At 41.5% G+C, this 19,741-nt stretch overlaps 1 protein-coding gene across 3 annotated transcripts in view; it reads left to right on the plus strand.

The window, feature by feature from the left end:
- The first annotated feature begins 3,266 nt into the window (after nt 1-3,266).
- slc44a5b (solute carrier family 44 member 5b) overlaps nt 3,267-19,741 on the plus strand; it is a 30,076-nt gene continuing 13,601 nt past the window's right edge. For 2 of the 3 annotated variants that reach the window (XM_035653969.1, XM_035653968.1), the window contains exons 1-2: nt 3,267-3,509; nt 16,883-16,931. In XM_035653969.1, the coding sequence (XP_035509862.1) occupies nt 3,473-3,509; nt 16,883-16,931 (86 nt within the window). In that variant the 5' untranslated portion in view covers nt 3,267-3,472. The remainder of the gene's footprint in view (nt 3,510-16,882; nt 16,932-19,741) is intronic. The other variant, XM_035653970.1, reaches the window with a different exon arrangement.

A 19,741-nucleotide genomic window follows, 5' to 3' on the forward strand; every position in this document is an offset into this window, starting at 1 on the left:
GAAATATTACTGAAACTTTACAGGCAGCAGTGTGTCTCTATTATCCTCTCGCCCTCCTGCGACAACACATTGCTTCTTGTCACTTTGATCATGAAGGTGATACGACTCTGTAGAGTATATAGGATACAATATAGCATAGAACTGAGTATTTATAGTAGTAGAGAATATCATAGATCCAAGAAGAAACTGACAAGACTGAGAGAAAAAGATTCAATTACAAATCCGTCTGCTACTTCAGCACCACAGACAGCGCCATGGATTTATAGCACTGTTAGGCTTCTGGTATTTCAGAGCCATGGTCAGGGCCATAGATTCTAACTTGTTCAAAAACTTGCACAAACGTAAGTCAGATAAATAAGTCAGGCAGACTTCACTAACATATTCAACTAAAGAACCCCCACTCCTCCTGAATTTTCAGTAGCAAAAGATGACTCCTCCAAAAGAGCAATTAGACCATTGTATGGTTCTTGTACTATGAATATATTGTGTTTTAATGAAATTTATTTTCAACAATCAATGTAAATTACAATAACAGAGACCAATAACTAGACCCATAGGGTAACATAAGCCTAATAAACAATCAATATGACTTTGATACCAATATGAATCTCTAATGCACCTGCAAAAAACAGTGGTGAAATGTTATTTGTATTCTCCAGTTCAGACAAATTTTGTGCACTTAAGCTGTGACACAGGGTTAAAAAGAGAGCAGTGGGAGACAGATACAAGCTTTATGTCCTGGATTTTCAGGTCCAAGGGATAAAACACTTTCATTCTCTTTGCAAATTGTCTCTGCTTACAGACACATCATTGACTCATCGACTGGCATCCCTACCAATCACAGATGCAATTTCCTGTTGTGTGATATATGTTTCCGAGAGTTGTTGTGTTTATCCAGTTGATGGAAAAAAAGACTCACAATCACCTGGTGCACTCTGTATCTCTGTTGCTTGTTTGTGCAGTGATGCTACTGCTGTACAGTGTTACTGAATCACTTCCTTTATGGTGGGACTTGGGGGATTTCAATTTTTTAGGAGTCAAAGAGGTTGATTGCAACCACAGCAATTGTAACCACTGAATGAAAAAGAAAAAGGGTGATTGTGTTGAGAGAATCTCCTTCTGCCTCTGATTAAACTCACTCACTATCTAAAAGGACAACTGCCACATAGAAATAAATTACCTTTTGTCTCTGAGAGTGGAGAAAGGCTGCAAACCAAACCAGCACAAAATGTGACTGTATCTGTTGTGCACCCGCTCGATTATGTAATTAGCAAGCTGTTGGCATCCATCATTTTCACTGAATGACAAGCAGATGGGCTGGCAACTCCGGAAAATACAGTTATTCTAAGAGGGGAACACAATTCACCTATAAAATGTCATTGTTCTTGTTCAGTGCCTCCAGGATTAGTGAACCTTTCCACTCCTGACAATGAACAAATACTTTGCTTGACCTTGCAACATGTGATAACATAATGCTGCAGAGATGTTCATTAAAAAATGGAAATTAGTTGAAAAGGGAACATCTGTACGTAAAGTACCACAATTCTCTCAATCTCACATATGAATACCTAATACACCAGCTCTTTTAATTTCTAATGCAGGGATGCACACAACAGCAAACAGTATGTTTCCAACTGAGCTATAAAAATCCAGGGTCCATCTGGCTGTGGTATCCATCTATTTATAGCATCAAAACCCAACTGTGTCAGACGTCGATAAACTGTTACCAAAAAAACATAGGGCTAAGAAACAATCCTTTAACTGTATACTGGTATGCTGGTTTGTTTTTTTGTCTCTTCCTCTTTTTATTGTTATGATGTGCTGCTGTTTCCTAACCTTTTGTATCAGGCACACCAGTGGGTCTCCGGTATCTAGATCTGTAGGAACAGTTTAAGGCCATAAAATGTTAAAATCCACTGGCCTAAACCTGTGCCACCAAGACAAATTATTCTACATTTACTCTATTGCATTTGGCAATAATACTGATTCCTGTGCTACTGGCAGTGATCCTGCCACATCACCATATGATCCGTCCCAGGGGAAGTCAATCCCATAATGACTGGCTTTTGGCAACCTGAGCTCTAATTACTTTCATCCACAGTGCACTAAGAGAGATATCACCTTTTAGATTTCAGTGTGTATTACAAATTACCTGTCCCATTTCTAATCCAATCTTACATTAAATTCATGAAATATTAATGTTTTGGATATTCTGTCATTAAAAAGGGATAATGTTTGACAATGTGCAATTATTATTCAGGTAACATCCAGGGTGAATCCCCTTTGGCTGCAGCCGTCACAGATAAAACAAATTTCTTTCTTGGTTTTGCTTTGTTACTAAAAATCTCACCCTGCAGCTCTCGGATCCCCTGTACATGATTCCCAGTCTCTGCTGCCACTTCCTGGTCATAATCACTATGGTGGACTCAGTGTGTGTGTATCACCCTGTTTTGACTCATTTTTGCCAGCTCCTCTCAGGACTATGTGGCGTGTAAAGACTGTGCTTGATCTCTATTATACTGCTAGTTTTGCTGCACTTGTTTGTCTGGGTGAAGTTACAACTTTGTTATTAGTTCTTGAAATGTGGTAATTGCAGCACAGCTCCACCCAACCACAAACTAATCAGCCAGGATCAGCGGAAGGACGTGTGTGGGTGTGCAATACCTTCACATAAACTTCATATGAAGTGTTATTTTTACCCAAATGTGTGAATGCAAGTCATATGATCTGGATTTACCAGACTTGAGTAACAAATGGATATTGTTTTAGAGTTTCAAATTAAAAACAAAAACGATTGCCTGTGAGTTTAACATTAATGACACATGATGACTTCCCTTGCACCTGAACCTCATGCCTTGAAAGACTTGATATCCTCTCTTTTTTTATTACAGCTACAGACTCAAATGGAAGATTTGCAATGTCACAGAAAATCCAGCTGAGGTCAGTGTTTCTCCACCGGGCGCCTGTGCGTGGACAGAGATGCCCCCTAAAAACACTACCTGCAACATTGTCTGTATAATTAATCCACCAAAAAAACAAAAACAAATCGCCACTCGCCTTGCGCTCACAGGCAGCGTAGGAACCCCTCTGTCCTATACATCGATTGCAAAAAAATAAATAAAAACCATACACCTCGTCATGTGAGCTGACAGACTGCACAAAACGACGCGTGTTTGCGCTTTAAATCCCATCCTAACACAAAGGGAAAGAGGGGCAGCCAGCAGCGGCTCCGCGGCGCACTGCGGCCCCTTTAAGGCCGCTCTGGAATAATTAATGACGTCGCGCTGTAAACACGACTGACGCTCAGCTGCGTGGCCGAAGCATCCTCAAGACCCCCAGACCTCTCCAGGTTCCCGTGTTTATCTCTCGACGGGACCGCTGAAAGGCACTGAAACAACTGCGGTTCACCTCGACTCTCATATGCGGTCTCCGAAACCAAGACGACGGTGCTGCATCTGTCCTACCAAGTGCCATGGCTAGAAAGACGGACACCCCCACCTCTTACTATGGTGAGTCGGTTCGTCTTTGTTGTAAACGCCAAGATATTTGCCCTGTGTGCCGTGTAACGTTGTGACAACGGGGCTATAACGGTGTCTACTTTAGCCCCAATGCTGTTTGACCCCTTGCTGTGATTTACGGGGACGTTAGCTAGCTTACGTTGTCAGTTGCTAACTATTTAAAGGCTATTTAACGGTTGACATCCAATACGCAGCAACGGCTGAATAACGTTTTGTAACGGTTTTGACGTTCGAATAAGAAACGTTAGCCTAACGTCTTTTTTTTTTCTTCTTAAATCTGCCTCATTAATCATCCCGAGCGGTAACTGCAGGGGTATAATAACCTCACAATGGTTGCCTTGTATTGTTTACCTCGTGTAAAAGTCCTCACAATGAGGAGACTCGTATTATAGCTCAACAATAAGTCTTATTACTTCCCTCCTTCACTTGTCGTCGGTCTTTTGTTGTAACGTTAAACGTCTTCTCGGTAGCTAACTGACATTAACAGACTATAAGTTAACATTATCTGCTTTACATTGCTTTGTTTCGCTCTAACATACAGTTTAAGACAAAGACAAGATGAAAGCTTACATAAATCCTCATCATTGAGAAACTGGAATACAGAATATGTGGTGTTTGTTTATTGTCAGCTGGTTATTTAAAGGTTGACATAGCAGTACAGATTTATTTTTGTGTTAAAGGTTGTTTAACTAGCTGGTTACATGAGTTAGCATAATATTATATATTTATAATATATGTTTTTCACTCTACACTGTATTAAAAATATCCTTAGTTAACTCCTGATGTTCATATGTGCAAAAAAAAAAAACAGCTTACATTACAGTAACAGTAACAACAACCAGTCTTATTTTCCACTTTACTCGCTCACTTGGAGGATAATTACACCATTATACAGCTGCAGTCCAGGTAGTGGAGTTAGTAAGGGAGAATGAAAGCAATGTCCTCTGTTAACAGTGTTTCTAACAAAGGATTCATTGTGTGCAAGTGGCATTTTCGCTGCTTCAGGCATATGGACATATTTAATCCGTGGGCAGATTCTCTGTCCATTAATTTAGCCTGTTTTAGTAATCACAGTGTTTATCACAGCAGTATAATCCTTTGTCACCACCAGATGCCACACGGTGTCTTTCCTCTGGAAACAAAGAGCAGTTTATACTGGTGGTTTATTTCTTTAACCATACTGGTGTCTTTGTAGGTTTGAAGCCAGTCTTAGTGCCTCCCCAGCTGAAGATGTGTTTGTTCTCTACTGTATTTAGTAATCTTCAGTTTAATGACTAAAACGTAAGTATTTAATGCTTCTTCTTTCACAGTTGCATTCTTGCTGTCAGTGTACACAGCGACTCTGTACAAGACTATCATGGGAGGGGAAACTATCTTGCCATCTAAACCCAGACTAAATGATCCACCACACTGACAGGGCAACTAATGGTCCCCTTTCTGTGAAACATGTCTTAGCGACATTAAAACATTAATTCATTAAAGTTATTTTTATGTGGCTGTGTAACTTCAAGCAATATCTACAGTGACCCGTCATATATTCACAAAAATCCAAAGTTATGTTATTACAGTTATGAGCTAATCTTTCCTTCCCCAGCTATAATGCAGACGTTTGTATAATTACTAACTTTTTCATGTCACTCTTGTCAGTACCAGCACTTACAAATACATCACGTCACCCAATCTCTGTCCAAGTCGTAAATAATAATTACACCCAAGATGACTGTCGGGGAGGCGTGATCCTGGGATACAGCGGCGGTGCAGTTTTACAGAGACACAGGCATTTTCAGGTCTGCTCCTGACAGCTTCAGATGGGGAAATGCTACTGTGTCTGTGTCTTTCTGGTTATTTCCCCACATGCTGACCCCTGTGTGTCCCACAGACCTCATGACTACAGCACTCTGCCAATCACGTCTGCAGCCTGTCAGCTGTGGCTGACTCTCACTGCTCTCTGCAGACATCCAGCTCACCACTGGGGCCTTCACATCCTATCACTCCCTGTTCAGAAGCTCAAGCTGGTACTTTACAGTGTACTATAAACCCGACGTTAGAGATTGGGAGTAAAGTGTTGTAAGTAAACAGCTCAACACAAAGTAGAGCCTGTGTAATATTATTTTTATATACATTATTTAGATACAGTGACTGTGCATCATTACAGAAGTTAATATATGTATTAGCTTCTCTATATACTTGCATTATCTTCTGTTGAGTGTTTCTCTCCAGAGAATTGCATAAAATATAGTGAGACAGTTTAATTAAGGAACATAATTTTGCCCTAACGGCGTCCAGCGGCCTAGTGGAGCCTGGGATGGAGTTATGGTGCCTCGCTGTGTTTAGGTCAGCTGCTTTATGTTATTGGCTCCCCGGTGCTTTCGTTCCATCAGCTCGCTTGGCGAAAGAGCAGTTCAGAGTATTTTGGTCTCACAATTGAGGAGAGACAAATTTCACATCAGCATACTCTTCGTTTGTTGAACTGTGGACTAAATGTGCAGAGCAGAGAAAATCACATTTGCTGGTAATGTACCCAGCATTTCTTTAGTGTTTTATTTCTCTTATTCCAAAAGAGTGGATGATTCTGGCCAATACATTATTTTCAGTGTCTAGTTGGATAGATCTTCTAGGTCTAGCTGAACTGTATGTACATTGATTCTGATGTCAGTTTTGCAGTAAGAAAAAGAGGTTTCTTCTAGACTTGTCACATTGCTGTAACACTCAATTGTCACACAGGAAGAAAATAGAAAAAACACCAGTTTGTAGCCAGAAGGCGTGCTTTGTGGAAGAAGTGCTAGTGTTCTCGCTTTGCAGGAAAACCTCCTACTCTCTGGAAAGTTATGAGTATACATTTCTGGGAAACTTGGAAATCATTAACTGAAGCCGAGGTAGATAAGGCGGGATGAGATTGATTTATTACCTAGCCCTAATATAAAGTTTTAATAAACATAAATTGTATGTGCTGTCATTAAAGGAAGCATCAGTGAGCCGTGTTTCAGCAGCCGGTCAAACAACCTGCCATCCCATCATTCATGTTCAGCAGTTCTCCACTTGCTCTACATCCCAGATCCAAGTGTACCCTTGTGGCTAGTCTATTATATAATGTTTCTCACTCTGTAGCAGGTGTTCAGTGGTTTTATACTGTACTGCTGAAATGTTCAGTCAGTCAGAAAAGCAGAAAAATAGCTCATAATCATTCTGACAGGTTTGTAAGTAACAATTTAGATATGAGTTCCATTCACCGCAGAAACTGTTGAGTCTGGCACACTGTTAATTAACAAATTTCTCGCATGGGCAGCTTCACTAAACGCTGCATTTTTATACTGAGTCAATGCAGAGTCTTGACAGAAAGCCGAGAGCCGTAGTTTAGAATCACACATTCAAAACCTCTTCCTGTAAAACTGCAGTCAGACGGGGTTGTGGCTCAAACGGCCCATTTTGCACCAAAGACTAAGTGTTATTATGGGCTTTTTAAGTGTCACTGTCCTCTTCAAATACTCATCTCAGATGAAGACTGATGCTCACTCTGCAGTGCTCCTACATATTTTGTTAGTCTTTACGGCATCTCAGCTCATTATTTTTAACAAGGTTATGTTCTTTTGCCACTAATTTCATGTGTCTCTTCTCTAGAGATAGCTGTGTCGCTGCCTGGAAGTTTGAAGTATATTATTCACACTAATGATCGGGTGAGTCGGTAAATAATTTCAGAGATTCACTTCTGCACAGTGGCGAGCGTTGGATGGTTATTCGTTCGAGTCTGTGAAAACGGGACATTTAGCTGTGAAGCGGCTGCCTAGGTGACAGCAAGGGGACTTTAAATTTCCAATTTGCAGTACAAATATAGTCAGCGTTTGTTTGTGACTAGAAGGCTAAGTGACATTGACAGTGATTTATAAAAACACAACCCAAAGATACATCGGAAAGTGAGTGAGAGACACAGCTATGTTCATGAGTCTAGGTCGAATGTGCTTTTGAAACAAATGAATTATTATCTTAAGAACAAGAGAGAGATGGTGTTTTGATGTTGTGAACATGCTTGTTCTGCACAGCTGAGGTCTGCATTACACCTTGCAGGTTGGTCTATATCAGGGTTTTAGTGGCTCTGGCGCTGATCCAGGTTTGATGTGTGCGGACTGCTGAAAGGTTAAGAGGATTCCCTGTTGGAGAACACAGGCAGTGAAGTGATATTAATATTGGCCAAATCAAGACATTGGCCTTCCCTCAGGGTGTAGAAATGAATTGTACTCCTACCTGAAGGAGAGTTTTACCAGGTTTAGGGAATCTAACGTGTATAACCAGGAGTCCACGTCAGACACGTTCTCACCTGCTGGAACATCTCTTTATGGTTTAGGTGAGGGTTGGCGACCGGGTGAAACATACAGGAGGACGAGGACTCATCCTTAATCGTGACTCTTTGTGCTTTGATAGCAATACTACATGTATTTGGATGGATCTGAAATATAAATAAAAGAGTGGTAAGCAATATATAGGAGCAGAAAGGCTTACATAGCAGCTACACTTCAGGCAACATCAACACACCCACTCGCTCGCTGCAAATTCTCCAGACACTGACCTGCTCTGTTCATACATGGGCTCATCGGGCGTTACACAGACTTTAGGGAACTAACAGGGTAAAATCTGTTTAATCTCCGCTCTAACTGATTTGGACATTTGCTTTTGCACGTACAACTCTTCAGGTAATGTCTAGATAACTTCAGGGACTGTTGAGTTGTTGAGGGACTGTAGAGGAATGCACCGATCCAATACTGACACTGGTTTGATACTGACTTAAATATCAGTGACAATGGGGCCGATCAATCCAATTCTGTGTATTTATTCTAATAATAAATACAAATGGAGTGACTTTATTGTTACAGGGATGTCACATGTTGGCCATACACAATACCAGGCAGCTTCCATGATTCCCAATACTCAATTTGTTACCATGGTAAAAAAAACAGTAAGTCTCATGTACTTAAACAATCGCTCCTTTATTAAAAACATTTGAACAACAACAGCGGCACGTCGCCTCCAAGTAATAAACACAAAGAAACAACCACTCAGCATACTTGTTTCAGACCAGATGTGTTTCATTTTTTTAACTCTTGAGTTTTAAAAAGCCCCTATGTAACATTTAGGAGGGTCTGTTGGCAGTAGTGGAGTGTAATATGTTTTCATTAGTGCATGAAAACATATTACACCTGAGAATAAGAATCCTTCTGTTTTTGTTGGGATGATCTGTTTTTATCTTCACATGATTCAGGTTGCTATCAATGGAAATACTGTAATTACGGATGAGTCCTCTTCCTCCTCCTCCTCCTCCTCCCTCATCTAAACCAAATGGAGTATTTCCACAATGTGAGACACCACATCTTCTGTTGTGGTCTACACGCATGAACGGGCAGTTTACATCGTTTTCCTTATTCCGTCTGTTCAGGATACCAGCACTCATTTCTAATACCTGATTTTGAATAGGAAAAATGTGGAATTATTTGTGGAAGTTCCCAGATAAGTCTTGAATACTGAATGAGACTAAAGGACTCTGTGAGGTTTATGTGTGTGCATGAGGGTGTTTCTTCACCTCGGTATGAATATTGCATATTTTTATATCAAGATGTGGCCTGTCCTCTTACGTTTAAATCTTTATAAATCCAGGCCAAAGCCGACGGAGCCTGTCACTGATCTACAGTAGCGAGTGTCGTTTCACAGGAACACCGGGCTGCCACTGACATGCCTGGAGGCTCCCACACAAAGTAACCAAGGTCACAAAGCTCCAGCCACAATACTCCTCTGCTCCGAGCAGCAGGCTAGCTGTCAGCGGCTGACACTCTCAGATGCTAACTCCCCTCCTGGGGGTCGAATCCCATCCCAGATCCCACTATTCTCAGCTATTGAGGGGATGTCAGCGAGCACTGTGTCCTTGCTTCCCTCAGAAATATTCACAGTAAACACTGTTCACGCACTGATAGAAGTTAACCCAGTGGGCTACCAAACCAGATATGCCAAGATATGCCGAGCACTCAGTCCTCGACCATCTGCTAATAGTTGAGAGGATCCCAAGGGACGATGCTAAGTAAACCTAAACCAGAGATCTGGATGTTGTTGTCTTGTCTCAATAAGGAGACACGCACTCTAAAGGTTGTACTGTTCTCCAGAGAGAGAACGTAAGAGCAAGGCAGGAAAGATGCTTTTGGATCCAGAAGGGCGATAGAAGAAAGGCAGAGAAAAAGAGAGTTATGGCGACACAGGAAGATTGTTTGTGTGTATTATCGCTCCACATTTTAATATTATGAAAAGGAGCCATCTGGAGCTTTTTAACTGCTTTGATTCTTTCAGAGATGATGACTCCAAATCTTTTTTCTCTCTTTTCTGGGGAGTGTGGGAGACTTGTGTGATCATGATGCTGTTTCCACTTGTGAATTTGTGTTATTGTGTTTTTCGTGTGTGCGTGCATACCATGTTTAGTGAGCTGTGAGTGTTGCCTGACTCAACTGAAACATTGCCAGTAAACGTCTGCCCCCCATGTCTCTCCCCATTCCCCTCAGTTTGTGTGTGTTTTTCAGATTCAGCTCTGAAACCTTGACAGTGAATCTCTGCCCTACAGATTACCACATGACATCCTCCAGTCTTGTATCCTATCACAGCTTTTACTGACTGTATCTCTGTGGCCGTGATCACACAAGCAGCTTTGTTGCTCGTGTGCCACGTGCCCAACACTAATGTTGCAGCAGGAGAAACCTGAACACGGCTCATTTTTAAATACAATCTAGAAGAAAACACAAAGTCCCAAAGCTGTGTCACTGATGTTGCTTTCCTCTATGGATTGGCAGAAGCGAGCGCTTTCATGAAATATGAATGAACATACAGCACAGCATTCAGACTTACAGACTACACCTACCCTGCCGAGCAACATCATTATGCTGAATTTTTAACATTTCTATTTTCTCTTTTTTGTTTGTTTGTAGCTGGATCTAAGCCCAACGTAGCTTTGACAGAAGTGCAGTCTCTCAGAGCACTTCACTCTCTCCAGGTCTTGGAAATGTTTATGAATCAGCAGAGAGTGAAAACAACAAAAAAGTCCTTTCCAAATGGCCCCTCTGACCCAACCCATGTAGAGCACCTGCGGTGTTCGAGCTGTTTGCCTGACCACGGTATGAAAGAGGCCTGTGTTGGACAGTGGAGCCTGGGGACACTGACGCCTGTGTCTGCCCGTGTTGATGTGTCTGTGTACTGGATGTGTTAATGGAGACGAGCTGAGGAAGCCGGGAAGGGGGGGCTGTGGAAGCTGGATAGAGGAAGTGAAGAAAGTTTTACTTTGGAGGGTGTGATGACAACACTGTACTGTACGATTAGTATTCCCACCCCTTTTAATATTTGACAGTTACGTGGACTTTAATTTCTTGGCTTGGATTCTCTGTATGTGCTGTGAGCTGATGCCATTTCATTCGCTGGTGATCTTTGCTCTCACATTGACAAATCTTACAGTATCTGAAGTGATATTTGCCACATTAAGTGTGTGTGTGTGTGTGTGTGTGTGAGAGAAGGAGAGAGAGAGAGAGAGAGAGAGGCTCAGTTAATGCACATAATCCCTGAGCAGTATAACCTTGTGATAAAGTGAGCCAGAGGAGATAAGTACGCAATTTAGTCTCCTCCCAAATTGTGAAAATACAAGTCGATGAGCTGCTTCTGTGACTTTCCCCTGAAGCTTTATCACTCCAGGCCGGGTTGTTACATCTGGCTCTCTTCCAGCACTGTGAAGTTGATTCTCAGCAGTCGATCTCAGCACATACTTCAGAATCTGTCTGACAGGTACGGGCTTCAAATGGAGGCATTGTCACAGTGCCTTTCAGTTTCTTTAGAGCACTTATTACACCTCCGTTGGTAGAAGGGATTTTTAATGTATGTCCCAGTCTTCACTGTAAATTCATCCACAGATCTTGTTGCTAGGGCAGAACAGCAGTAAATGCAAATAGGATTGGAGAGTGAAGATTACTGCCAAAGCCTTTGTCTGATCCTGATGTGTATTTCCTCACCCCGTCCAGCATCGTTGCCTCAGAGCCTTTGATTACCACCATGATTGTTGTGTTATGTGTAAATCTTTCAGTCACAGCAGGATACAGTGGCATTATCCAACACTATGTCAATAGAGGAGACGAGCAGTTAGTGGAGCTAAGAGCTAAGAGCTAAGAGTGACTGTCCCAGTGAAGCATGCCTGCCAGGCTTTTTCCAAATGTTGTTGACTACAGACCCTCATTCAACCCGACTACAGCAGCAGCACACATCCAGTCCACCAGCCTCATCTCCTGCACTGGCAGACCGCAGTGCAGCCTGAACAGCCGTCATCTAATGCAGAGTCTGCTGCTGTCCAGGCATCACTGATGATTTTCAACACTCTCTTTTAACCCTTTATTGAAATCTGACGACAGTTCGACAGCCTCGTGGAAGTAGTGAAGCTGTGAGTGGGAACAGCCGCTGAAGCTATATTTAGCTGAGCTGAATAAGCACACGCTCTGTCACCTGGATGTTATTGTGTGAGAATGAAGGGGTTTCTAATGTGCACTGTATTATAAAGTGTTTTTGCTGTTAGAGAGTATGCCTGCACCATCATCGTTTGTTCTCGAGTCCCCTCTGTCGTACTGTATTGACAGTTTTGTTTTTTGATCAACATAATGAATGCCCTCATTTTTGGTCAGTTTGTGGGGGACCTCGCTGCCGGCCTCACTGGCAGGCTCCACAACTCAAACAGTAGGCTGATCAAGAAACCACTGACATGACTCTGAGAAAAGGCTCTGCTCCCTGACAGTCACTGCACCACAATCTGTCCTCTCACCACTCGCTCTCCTTGATCTCAGTGTGATTCAGCTTGCCCTCACCATATGGACTAACCTGTTTTTATCACATTTGCTCCGGCGCTGTGGAGACCTGCATGTGTTTTGAGTATTCACGCAACTGAGGAAGATCAATGAATTAGTTTTTATTGTTTCCTTCACTGGTCTATTCAGAGCTTTGCACAAATGGGTATTCACGACAAAAGTAGACATAAATAAATAAAACACAACAACAGCAGATACAAGTAAACTCTACTTGAGAGAAAGAAGACAATCTGAACCCCCTTGAATGTTTTACAGGGCTGCAACTTAAAATTATTTTCATTATGATTCATCCGTCATTTATTTTTGGTCCACAAAATGACAAAAACTGGTGGAAAATAATCACTATTTCTTCCAAAGCCTAAGGTGACGTCCTCAAAAATCCTGTTTTGTCCAGAGCCTAAAGATATTCAGTTTACTGTTATAGAGACTATTGAAACCAGAACATTTTTACATATGAGAAGCTGAAATCTGAGAATTTGGAAATTTTTCTTCTCAAAAATCAACTAACTCCTAATGATTGTAGCTCTTGACTCATATTAGGAAGTCTCTGCCCTCCACATTGTATTCTAGCCTGTAGTATTGTTAACTTCAGCCCAAATAAACTGGCTAATCAATTGTATCTGTAGTCTGAATGTGGTCACCGGTGTGCTCAGAGGTAAAGTGCTATGAGTTTAGTTCAGTTTGGAAGCTATAAGCATTTTTATAATTTGGATTCTTCCCTATAATGAGATCTGCAGTTTGAGAATGAATTGTATCTTGTCCTTGGTTCAGAAGTGTTTTTGTAACCATTGAACTCTCCAATTTTGATTTTGTTTGTTTGTTTTTTGATATTTTTTGGAGCTTTTATCTTTTATAGCTGAAGGCTGACAGGAAAGAGAGAGAGAGAGGAGGGCACACAGCAAAGGGTCGCAGGTCAAACACATGGCTGCTGCAGCAAGGACTCTCCCAGCTGACCTACAGTGTGCTCAGAACTTTACAATTTTGAAAGTTACTTCTGGATCAGTATTTGGATACAGAATCACCTCAGATTGGCCCAAATTATCTGACAACAGAACCAAAATGTCATCAGCAACAATTAAAAACCACGTGATACCCCTTACAGAAGGTTTTTATTAATCCATATAAATTCAGCTTGCACTGGGCCTGGTCTAGTAGCTACTATGTATTTCACTCAGCCCCAGCAGCTTCACCTCTAATTAGCTGTGATGTGAGTTAATGTGATGCAGCCTGCTGGCGATGTGGGTGTAGCAACAACCACTGAGATATAAAAGCAATTGGAGGCAACTTAAGACACAACACAGAGGAATAGTTCACTCTGTCGGTACATCGTGCACAGCGGCTGCCTTTAAAAGGCCCAAATTAAAATCTGAGTGGTATGGAGCTATTTTCAGTTTGCATGTTTCAGCTGAATGTACGTCGGCAGGCTCGGCCCTGGTTCTTGGCTTTTGACTCACTTCAGGTGTCTTGTGGTAGAATTATACAGGATTGTTTGTATGATACATAATTACGTGTTAGACCACTTATTTGAAAAACAGAGTAGGATCCTCTTATATTAAATGCCAGTGCTCTGCAAGTGCTGCAGTGAGCACCTGGTCTGGTGACATTGTGTCCTTGGCTGAGGAATTCACACACCTAACCCAGAACATCTCCCATTTTTAGAACTGAAACACAACTCCAGTGAGGGACTTTCAGTGACAGCCAAACAGATGGCAGGAAAATAGGGTTTTTAACAATAAGGACAAAATAAAAAAGGGACCTGGTACCAAAAGATATTTGATGACAAAGAACTGAAATGGTCAGAATCACACTTAAAGTGAATGTAAGGAGAGTTGCACCCATGCAGTCCCATGTAGTAACTAAATATACTCCCAGTATACGCTTTGTAAGAATGAACCAAGGCAGAAATGGGGCAATGCCAGTTCACTGATGTTCTGGTCCAGTGTGTTGTTTTGCTGCTGACTGTGCAGCTTGAGGACACCTGAGTCGTTTACTTTGCTGTTGGGTCAGAGATTTGGCATCATCACTGCTGTGGTAGCAGGATCCCATTGGGGAGTGACAGGAATGAATATATGCTTTCACATATGGAAATGTGTATAACGTCCTGGCTTTTTAAAAACCTTATCTTCATGCAGAAATACTGGCTTTAGAAACCTTTTACAGCAGGAACTCGACCATGGCCAGACAATCGTCAACTCACTGTGCTGTGCTCGATCAGTTGTGTTTCCAGCCAGAGAGGAGAGTGTTTTTTTTGTTCTGTTTTTTTTCCATATATGTGTTGTATTACAGGGTTCATCGTATTGTGTCTGTGTGTTGTTGCAGTTGTGTCCAGTCCGAGCACTACACACTTATGATCAACAGACAATGGTCAAAAATTTGAATATGCTCAGCTACAGTTCTTTCACTTCAATAGGTGTGATATATCTGTTACAAGATACAAAATAATATATATATATATATAGACTTACTGTTAGTATCGCCTGTATTTGGATATTTACTGACCTTTATGCAGGAAACCCAGTACAGTCTTAGATTATTTTTTTCCCATTTATTTGCGTGATTTTCCTTTTATACATATTGTATGAGCATTGTTGAAGAGAGCCTGACAACAAGATTCTCATGGCCAAAGATTGCTTCACTGTTTGTTGTGCATATGACAAATAAAGGACTTGAGACTTGTACTGCAGACCACCAAGACATTTAGTGAGACCGGTATCTACACCACAATGAGTTCACAACGTATGGTGCCATTATAATGGTAAAATAATCACTGTGCCAGCACAGGTTTTACAGTTAACTGGAGTATTTTGCATTTTGTTGTTCAATTTTCTTAAAACACTGTTTAAAAAACCATCATGTACACTTTATCCAATAAAATGGAGGGTCAACTATGTCATGTGACTGTGCTGGTTTTGTCTGTGAGAGGGGGAGAGACAAGTCGACAAAAGCCTCAGTATTGTTAATCAATGAACGTTAACATTTCAGCGAGTGTATCATTCAGTGTACATTATGGATCTTATGAAAGTTGCTCACTGAGATGTTTCTGTGTTTTGGGATCCAGAGAGACCACAGAGGATCCATGTGCACTACAGTCCTCTACCGAGCCAGTAGAGAGCATTCGTCCTGGCAGACTTCTCTTCTAGACTTTTCTAAATGTTATGGGACTGAATGGATCAAATTCTGATGATTAAAAGACTAATTTTAGAGCATTTGTGATGCTCCAAAGATTGTATCTAAGATTGTATCTACTGTTTTACAGCCGCTACACACAGAACTGCGTTAATGAACATGTTCACTGATGTCTTCACAACAGAGAGAGCTACTCTCCAGAGATCAAAAATGCAGTTGTGGAAATGTTCCAGAATAAACTAAACTAGCCACGTTAACTGTGATGACTGATTGTATCCCCCGATGCAAAAGAATGGCTCTTAATGTGTTTTTCATAGTTTTGGGAAGACTGTGGATCTCTGTGGGGTGGAGGCATCGGCTAAATCAAGCACCGACACTGTTATTAGGATCCATTTGCTGTTGGTTTTGACCCTTTTATTTGAATTTGTGAAAATAAAACTTCAAAGCTTCAAAATAAAACTTTTAAAGCGTTTTAAATCAAGGGCTTTTTATAGTGCATTCAGAACAGGCCCACCAGATTTGCATGTACGTAGTACAGTGTACTAATTCCTCACACTTTTAGAAGCAAGGCTGGCTCATACATCTCTCGGCTGGACCAGTTTGGGGAATGGGCAGATGGGAGATAGGCCCACTCATGCTGCCCCTAAGTCTGCCCCAGCTGGTTGGAGATATTACACTCCATGTGTGATGATTAATAGGTCCTCAGGAACACGTCATACTATTTGTTTCAACTGGGGTAGAGACTACTTGGGCCCCAAAGAAGCATCCAGTGATGAATGCAAATGTGCTCCCTCACACCTACAAGCACACGCAGTCAGAGTTAGCCTTGGATGACTGATAGTGTTTGTAACCGTGGTTGAGTATGAACTGCGCTGGGTCAAATAGGGAATCCTCACTGTGACCCAGATGAGCTGTTTGTTTAAGAGTTGTTCAAATGATTTATGGTGTTTCCGTGTGAGCTACATTGTAATGGCTTTTACTGCTTTAGTTTAGTATGATCATCCTTCTTCATCCCAGCGCTGCTACTGTAGGGGACCTGCACTGTGAAATGGCCTAGTTTGTCCTGGCCAATCGCACAGCAGGTTAACTTGTGATGCTTTATTAGTATAGTATGTGGTGTTAGTGTTGGTGAAATGGTGCTCATAACCCTTCCAGTGTTATTGTCTCTGTCTTTTCTATGTTTCGTTTTGGTCTTAATTACATTCTCCAAGGAAGCAGAAGCACCATAAAAACAGTCTTTCATCTTATTTTGTTGGTGAACTAGATATTAGTTGGTACATTTTGTCGACTGTGTGTTCTTTATGCATTCTGTCGGTGAATTTTATTATTGTTCTATGACTTGTTAACTAATTTCACTGTTCTCTGCTTCTCTTATAGGTGAGCCACGCAAGTTTGACCCTAGCTTCAGAGGGCCTGTTCATAACAGGTACTACATTTACTCAACACCACCACCTCTTGTTTCAGAGTATTTACGTCTAATGGTTTAGCAGTGAAGAAAACAAAACAAGACTAAACCAAAAATGTGTTTACTTGCAGTGGACAATAAATTGATTGCATTACAAAGATAACAACATTGGAAACATTTTGTCATTGTTGAAGATAATAACAGGAAACCAAAATCTATTCACCTGCTTTGTATTTGAATGGAGGATATCGATATCTCAAAACTTAAATAAACTCAAACTTTATGTACACTTGATCTAAATACCGCTAGGACTTTGTTTGGGGGAACTGACCCTTTAACCGCTAGTCACTATCTTCCAACATGTGCATTGATTTTCCCCATTGTGTAATCTTTTTGGCACATACGCCTGTACGGGCGCTGATAGATCGATCATTTGTCATGCTACGTTAATAAAGATTGAGGCCGAGTGCTGGCAGCTCGTTCCACTCCACCACGCAGATCAATGGCCATAAGTCAAGCTGGTGGCCAGTGACACACACTATTAACCAGCCAGATACACCCAAAACAGATCCACACATCACCTGGGCTACTGCTGGGAGATACTGAAATGTCTCCTGTTTGTCAACCAGTAGCACTTCTCCTGATGGACTGCAGTCTGCTACCTGCTGCATGAGGAACAATTATGTACACGTCATAGTTAGTTGTTGTCTGCTTTGATTTAATCTGAAATGTGTTTTCCAAAATAGTTTTTAAAAGCAGCATGTTGATGCGATTTATGAAACCTCAAACCTAGTCAACCACTGATATTAGTTTTTATATAATATGCCATCATTCCTTTGTAATATATTGAAAATAGAATATATAAGGATTTCCAACTTTACATGAAATTGTTCCATGCCAAAAAATTTTAAAAACTCTGATGTAAAACATGTAAAAAGAAAACGACAGGGTTTAAAACATTTAGAAACAGAGAACTATAAACTTTAGGTTGAGGATTTAAAATGAAGTCTACATTGTGAGACTACCTGATTTCTTTAGCACAGTGAAGAACAGCATTTTGCAATAAAGCAAAACCCCTCTAGGGTGTCACCACAGGCTTTTCTTGATGATTTAGTCATTTTCTGAGGTAATGCAGGCTCTTATCTCTTTTATGTTCAGTGTCAGTTTGGCAAGCTGCTGTGAAAGCATGTTTCAGTCCTCCTGCGTCTCTTTATCCCACCCTCTTCAGCCCATTTCACTGCTACAGCTGGGTGAAGGCACCAAGGATACTTTGATGTGTCTGTGGCTCAGAGGCTTTTCTTAATGAGAACTGGGAGAGAACCGACTCTGTGGTCGTCTTGTTTTCATGCGAGCCCAATGCCTAAAAGAAGTAACCATATCTGTGATTATTGAGCTGTCCTCTAAAGGCCGGACAGAAGTGGATAGTGTCAATTCAAACTGGCTGCAGATATAACATTATAATACACGATATAATCAGTGTCAGAAATATACACTGATGAACCACAACTGCACAACCGTATGTTATAATGTCTTTAATTGTGTCCTCTCAGAATGTGGTTCATTATCAGTGTGCCTTCTGCCGTCACAGCGTTCGACACAACTTACCTGAAGTAGCCCCTCTTTGCTCTCTTGACCGTGAGAAATATCCCTTTGGTGTACAAATCTGGCCCTCCAAATATACCTTCGTGTTTAATGTCTGTTACAAAGCGGGGACAGGCTGGCAGATTCACACCACAATGACACCAGTGCCATCTGTGTCACCTTGGCTCCTGCTGAATATCAGCCCTTTAAATATAACACTGACACAAAAGTTTCTTATTGCACTGACAGAGCTCCCACTACTGTTTCTTCTTTCTTTCAAAGGAGCACTGCCTCTCGGTGCAAAACACAATCAGGGCCATGCTTTGGTCTCTGTGAAACTGTGTTGAAGTGACATCTGAGAAGATCTGAAGTTTGGGAGTGAGGCCAGGTTGGGGTCCAAATAGATTTGCCGTTTGAATATATTTTGGACCTGACTTCCTGAGATAAGAGAACAAAGCAGAATTGTTTTCACTCTCCTCACTTTGTCAGCTTCCTTTCAACACTCACCTATGCTTCAAAGGTGACTTTGTACTGTATTAGCACTGTGGTGCTGTGTTTGCACTTTGTCTTAATATTGCAGTCGTGTCTATATGAGGGAGTTGGGAAACAAGACTACAGCAACAGTCACATGGTGGTGGAGGAGAGGCAAGGTCGGCTTTCGACTCCCACCCCTCACATCTCCCCCTTTAATCACCTGCGATGTGTGTGACGCCGAGTGATGGCCAACTTATCTACGAGCTAAAGGATGAGGAGGGATTCAAAGACAAGGAATGCAACCATCACCATGGCAACCCAGGCAGCTCTTCCCTTTGTTCCCGTTTGAGTGAAATGAAATGGTACTCCCTTGTCTCCCTTTGTTAATAATATGCACAATATCAGCAACAGCTTTGCAGGTAGTGTGGCAGCTCGTCTTTCTGCTCCTCATATCCGCTGTCAGTATGAAACTGTGGCTGTCTTCTCCAGGCAGAGCTGTGCCCACTTCAGCTGCCTCTGTTTCTCAATTATCTCTGGAAAATAAATTCTGTGCTTTCAGGAAAAAATGGTTTATACCTAATATGTTTCACACGTCCCTAAGCCTTGTTTCGTATGGCAACCAACTGCTGTTTTAGTCTTTTGTCACCCAGTGTCATCTGTTGGAGGTTTCGGCTGATGTTGGCTTGTTTGCCTCAAGACACATAGCAGATGGTCTCTGGGTCAATTACTGTTGGCTCTAAATACACAGCCCAGGTTATAACTGGAGACAGCACATT

Source organism: Morone saxatilis, unplaced genomic scaffold (genome assembly GCF_004916995.1).
Source record: "Morone saxatilis isolate NCDOM2014 unplaced genomic scaffold, NCSU_SB_2.0 Contig12, whole genome shotgun sequence".
NCBI classification, from domain to species: domain Eukaryota; kingdom Metazoa; phylum Chordata; class Actinopteri; family Moronidae; genus Morone; species Morone saxatilis.